Here is a 6,347-nt window from a genome sequence, read left to right on the forward strand (position 1 = left end):
ACAACAACAACAATGACGAAAAATAAAGATAAGTATTGGATTGTAAGCTTCAATCTATTAGACGAAGACAGATACTGTGGACGTTTCGGGTTTCCCCTTTATCAACAAAACACGATTAATGAAACACTAAGGACGAATGAGATATTATGTGTCAATGGCGAAGTTAAGGTTTAATAAACCAATTCAATATTCGTCTTCTTTCAGCTTATCCCGCATTTTGCAGGGTTGCCATAATGAATGCCACGTCTCCATACATCTCGGTTCAGAGCATCATCTTCCTCCAGGCCCAGTTCAATAAATCATTTCAATACTTATCTTTATTTTTTCCCACCTAGCTTCAAGCAGCAACAATTTTCATCATTTCTCTATAAACAACAAACAACAGTATAACGGTGATAGACAGAAGACAAAAGAGATAAAATACTCACAGTCGTTCCAGCCTGGTCATGGAGGCGAATAAAAGATCCGGTAAAGTTTTCAGCTGATTTCTATCCAATCGTCTGGGGATGACAAGAAATTAAAAAAAAATTGAGCTTTTATATAGCGCAATATCCACTAAATGTGCTCAAATCGCTTTACAAGGGCTCCCTGGCCAACAGCAACATTTAACATGTAGGACGGGACATAACGCCTGTTAGGCGATATTATAATTTTTTCGGACAGATACAACGCTGTTAACGGCCAGGTACTCATTTTACACCTGAGTACGGTGAGAGAATGTGAGTAAAGAGCCTTCTCCAAGGACTCAACTATGCGCCGAGCGAGGCTCGAACTCTGGACCTTGCGATTCGAAAGCGAGTGTCATACCATTAGACCACATAGCCGCACAAAATTAAAATCAAAAAGATTACAAGAAATATATTCCAAAAAGTGACATGAGCAGCGTGGACGTACTCTTCATTCAAGCTCCTAAAGTCCCAGGTTTGAGAGTTCTTGCCATGTTGAGGGTCATTTAAATCGATCGATATTTGAAGGACGACTTTTCTGGCAAATTTTTAGATATGCTTTTTTGTTTCCATAGCATGGCAGTACAGACAATACAAGTTTTATTTTACTTTATTTGTTTTCAACGTTCATTATTTATTGTTGTGCTGACGAAGGGTTTGCATCCAAAACGTCCATTGTCTGTTTTGTTCCCATGAATGGGTAACAATTCCATTTTGTTCATTACGAGTCTCGTGTTTGTACTGAGTCAGCTACATATTATTCATACCTGAGTGGAATGGGGTAATGAGTGTAATGTGTCTTACCCAGCGACAATCTAACGAGGTAAAAGTTTTACCTTCATTGCAATCTGCTATCCAGTTATATGTAATTACGTTAAAAAGATCGCGACTCCGTCCTTGAGAGGCTAAGGTGAGTATTTCCGTCTCAATTTCCATGCAGCTATGTGGTCTAGTCGTATGACACTCGCTTTCGGATCGGAAGGTCCTAGGTTCGAGCCTATAAATGCTTTGGTTTTTTTTCAATGATAAAAATGAACAATTTCAAAGTTTTAAATTTCAATGCCAAACAAATCACGTACTGTAGCCTACGCAATGTGCAACCTCCATAATATCTAAAATTTGAAAATGAAATTGTTGAAAACGATTTCCCACAAACCAATTTTCTTTTTAAGTGTTCAAGTTTAAATAATAACAAAGACAACAGCAACATCAACAACAACAACAACAAAATATCGGCACTGCACAAAAGGACTCATGTGAACAAAGGAGTCAAGGTTTTGTTTCTGTAAATATCATAATATGGGATCAAGGATAAACATACGGTAGAGTCACGCTCTCACCGGCCAGGCGGAGTTGTCGTACCTATAAGGTCGCGGGTTCAAACCCCCATCACCGCCGCGAACATTTTTTTTATTCTCTATTGTCTTCCTGCACTTTCCTACTCACTTCATCTCTTGTTGTAAACATAATATGGAATGCAGACATGTCAAGTACTTCGAAAAATCCGTAGCATTACGAAATTTTGGCTTCAGTTTCAGAACTTCACGAGCATTTCTAAGTCATTAAATCTTATTGAAAATGAAAGTTGATGTCAGACCACAGAATATTAATGATTTTGAAATGTTAGCTATTTATTTGAGGGTAAATTGTTGATTTAAAAAAAATTAACTTAAGCGACTACTATTTTTATCCTCTTAAAAACTACGAAATTTTTACATTTCCAAGTTGACAGGTCTGTGTAATGGAACCCGCAGGGCAAGAGGAAAGGGGGTTGTCCGAAACAGGCCTGGCCGAGAAGCCCTATGCTTCACTATGTTACAACAACAACAACAACAACAACAACAACTACTACTACTACTACTACTACTACTACTACTACTACTACTACTACTACTACTACTACTACTACTACTACTACTACTACAACTGCTTCTGCTGCTGCTACTACTACTACTACTACTACTACTACTACTACTACTACTACTATTATCTACTACTACTACTACTACACTACTACTACTACTACTACTACTACTACTACTACTACTACTACTACAACTGCTTCTGCTACTGCTACTACTACTACTACTACTACTACTACTACTACTTCTACTACTACTACTACTACCACCACCACTACTACTACTACTACTACTACTACTACCACCACCACCACTATACTACTACTACACTACTACTACTACTACTACTATACTACTATACAACTACTACTACTACTACACTAACTACTACTACTACTACTACTACTACTACTACTACTACTACACTACTACTACCACCTACTACTACTACTACTACTACTACTACTACTACTACTACTACTACTACTACTACTACTACTACTACACACCACTACTACTACTACTACTACTACTACTACTATACTACTACTACTACTACTACCACCACCACTAATACTACTACTACTACTACTACTACTACTACACTACTACTACTACTACCATCACCTCTACTACTACTACTACTACTACTACTACTACTACCCCCACTACTACTACTACTACTACTACTACTTACTACCACCACCACTACTACTACTAACTACTACTACTACTACTATTTACTACTACTACTTACTACTACACTACTACTACTACTACAAACAACTGCTGCTGCAGCTGCTACTACTACTACTACTACTACTTCTACTACTACTACTACTACTCCCACCACTACTACTACTACTACTACTATACTACTACTACCACCACTACTACTACTACTACTAACTACTACTACTACTAACTACTACTATACTACTACTACTACTACTACTACCACCACACTACTACTACTAACTACTACTACTATACTACTACTACTAACTACCACCACTACTACTACTACTACTACTACTACTACTACTACTACTACTACTACTACTACTACTACTACTACTACTACCACCACCACCACTACTACTACTACTACTACTACTACTACTACTACTACTACTACTACTACTACCACCACCACTACTACTACTACTACTACTACTACTACCACCACCACTACTACTACTACTACTACTACTACTACTACCACCACTACTACTACTACTACTACTACTACCACCACCACCACTAACTACTACTACTAAACTACACTACTACTACTACTACTACTACACACTACTACTATACTAACTACTACTACTACTACTACTACTACTACTACTACTACTACTACTACAAACTACACTACTACCACAAATTATATTAATTATTGAACAACTCATTTAAAGACCCCCTCCCCCCCCCCGACCCCACCAACACAGTATTTGAAAGCGAATAAATATCATCCAATTCTCCACATACGTCATTTTGTACCAACACGATAACAAAAAACCTTGTGAATTGAAATGAATAAGGGGGCAAAATGCAAGCTGTGAATTTGTTGGAATTATGACACATTTTTACCCAGGTGAAATGTTTGAACCAGGTGACTTCGACAACCCCTTCCTTCTCACAACCATAAAACATAAATGGAGCAGAAAGATAATTCATTGGCGCTGGTTTTTAAATAGATTTCCATTAGAAACCAGGAAAATGAATGTTTTAGTTGTTGACATTTTTGGCAAATTGCTGCACATTCGATGATAAATCACGACAGGAAGAAAAGGTGAGTAAAAGACTGCAATAAATCCATTGTTGATGAGTGATTGAAGTTTTGTTACTTTTACCTGTACTAAAATAGACTACATTCGCAGCACAGACCTGCCAACTGAAATTAACTAGAAGATATTTTTGACCAATCAAAACGTGGAATTTGTAAAACACGACCTTCACACGTGCTCGGACAAACAAACAGTTGGTTGTTTATAAAACGTGAATGAAACGACCTATCTCTGATTATTGTTTTTGTTTATTATTTTTATACCGCCAGAAACTAGTCATTGAACTAGTTATCACACGATTTTCTCGATCATAATATTATAAACGTTTAAGTTTAAAATTACCAATTTGTGTTTAAATAATAATAATAATAATAAATAATAATAATAATAATAATAATAATAATAATAATAATAATATTAATAATAATAATATTAATAATAATAATAATAATAATAATAATAATAATAATAATAATAATAATAATAATATTATAATAATAATAATAATAATAATAATAATAATAATAATAATAATAATAATAATAATAATAATAATAATAATATAATAATAATAACTTTATATAACAGTCAATTAATGGCCCGAAAATCCGTAGTTATACGGAATTTTCGTAGGAGTTGACAGGTCTACATACATATTATTTCCAACAGCTGTACCATAATGGGTACAGGTAGATGATATGCCTTGATAATCTTGAACCACCTAGTGAATAATTTAGTCTACGGTGGGAGGAGGAGGGTGGGTGGCAACAGTAACGAGAAAATGTCTGATTGTTATCGAGTACTTGAAAATGTGCTTCTTTTTATACATAGTAAAAAACGTTATTGTTTTCGAGAAGCTATCCTGAATGAGTGGTGTTTTGTGTGTGTGGGGGGGGGGGGGGGGGGGGGAGGCAGCGTGGCTCAGCGGTATGGTCTTTGCTTCGTACTCCAAAGGTACCTAGTTCGACTACCCGTCGTGCTGTCTGACCTTAGCTCATTTTGCAGCACTGCATCTCCAATGGCAGCAGCTTCTAATGGTGCTCACACTTTATTATGTTATGGGCGATCGACCCAATCAGCAAAGTCCTTACCGCAAAACCCACCCGGAAGCTTCGTCACAACACACCGTTCAATTAGATCCTCTGCGGTTTCGGGCTCGTTACCACAAAGGGTACATGTTGGACAGGTGGTAAGTCCCCACTGATGAAGCGATTTTGCCGTTAGGCAGGTTCTCGACCGAAGCCCATTCGCAGAATCTGGATTATTCCAGTCTTCCCTTGGAATATACCAGAATGACAAATTTCCATTGGAAGTTTTATTTATTAAAGTGATATTTTAAGAAAATTGGGCATCATTCAGTCATCATTTCAGTATTTCAGTATGAAACCAATCTCGATGTTAAACCATGTCGCAATTACGTTTTTAACATCAATTCGAGCTGTAACAATCCAAAGCTATACAACTAAAATATACAGAAAATAAAAAGGAAAAAGATGGGGAAAAAATAAAATAAAAATACGAAATGAATGACTTCAATAAAGAAATAAAATTATAAATAAAATTTCCTTTATTTCATCCCATAGGGGAAAATCTGTCTTAGAGTCTATTCAAGGGAAGACTGGGATAACCTAGGCGTTAGCCGCAGTGCAGCACCGTAAATTGATCTAGGGCGAGGTGACTTGACTCAAGGCCACACAGCGCAGCGGCGGGTAATCGAAATCGGTACCTTTCTGGTTGAAGCAAAAGACGTAACCGCTGAGCCACGCTGCCCCCAAGTCTTTTTTCCACAAAAATTCCGGGCATCTTTTGACCCGTATCATTCTAAACGACGTGCACTAATTTGTAGGTCTGATAACCCAATTCATTATAGGGCTCATTGTTGTAATGGAAATCTCAAATTATAATGACGCAAATGGTGTTCATTACAACAATGTTAAACTAGGCCCATAATTGGTTTGGATATCTGATCTAAGCATATATAATATTATATTTTATCTACACGTCGATTCTAAAGAAAACACCACAAAATGTCGACAACAACTAAAAACCCAATGATTTACGATTCGACTCCAATAAATACTCTGTAATCTCACATTTTCCCCTGTCCTACTCTGGAAAAAACACGTATTTAAAAATTTGGCCAGAAAACTCGTCCTTCAAATATCGATCGATTTAAACGACTTCTCATATTTGCAAAAACTCTCAACTCTAGAACTTCACGAGAGTCCCAGGTTTGGGTTTTT

At 36.6% G+C, this 6,347-nt stretch overlaps 1 protein-coding gene across 3 annotated transcripts in view; it reads right to left on the reverse strand.

Moving 5' to 3' along the window:
* The window catches only part of LOC144964328 (slit homolog 2 protein-like), a 242,125-nt gene that overhangs the window by 163,201 nt on the left and 72,577 nt on the right, over positions 1-6,347 (reverse strand). For all 3 annotated transcript variants that reach the window (XM_078898435.1, XM_078898434.1, XM_078898433.1), the window contains exon 5: positions 429-500. In XM_078898435.1, coding sequence (XP_078754561.1) covers positions 429-500 — 72 coding nt within the window. The remainder of the gene's footprint in view (positions 1-428; positions 501-6,347) is intronic.

The sequence above is a fragment of the Berghia stephanieae genome, chromosome 2 (assembly GCF_034508935.2).
Source record: "Berghia stephanieae isolate SIO BIC M18660-M18661 chromosome 2, UCSD_Bste_1.3, whole genome shotgun sequence".
NCBI classification, from domain to species: Eukaryota; Metazoa; Mollusca; class Gastropoda; order Nudibranchia; family Aeolidiidae; genus Berghia; species Berghia stephanieae.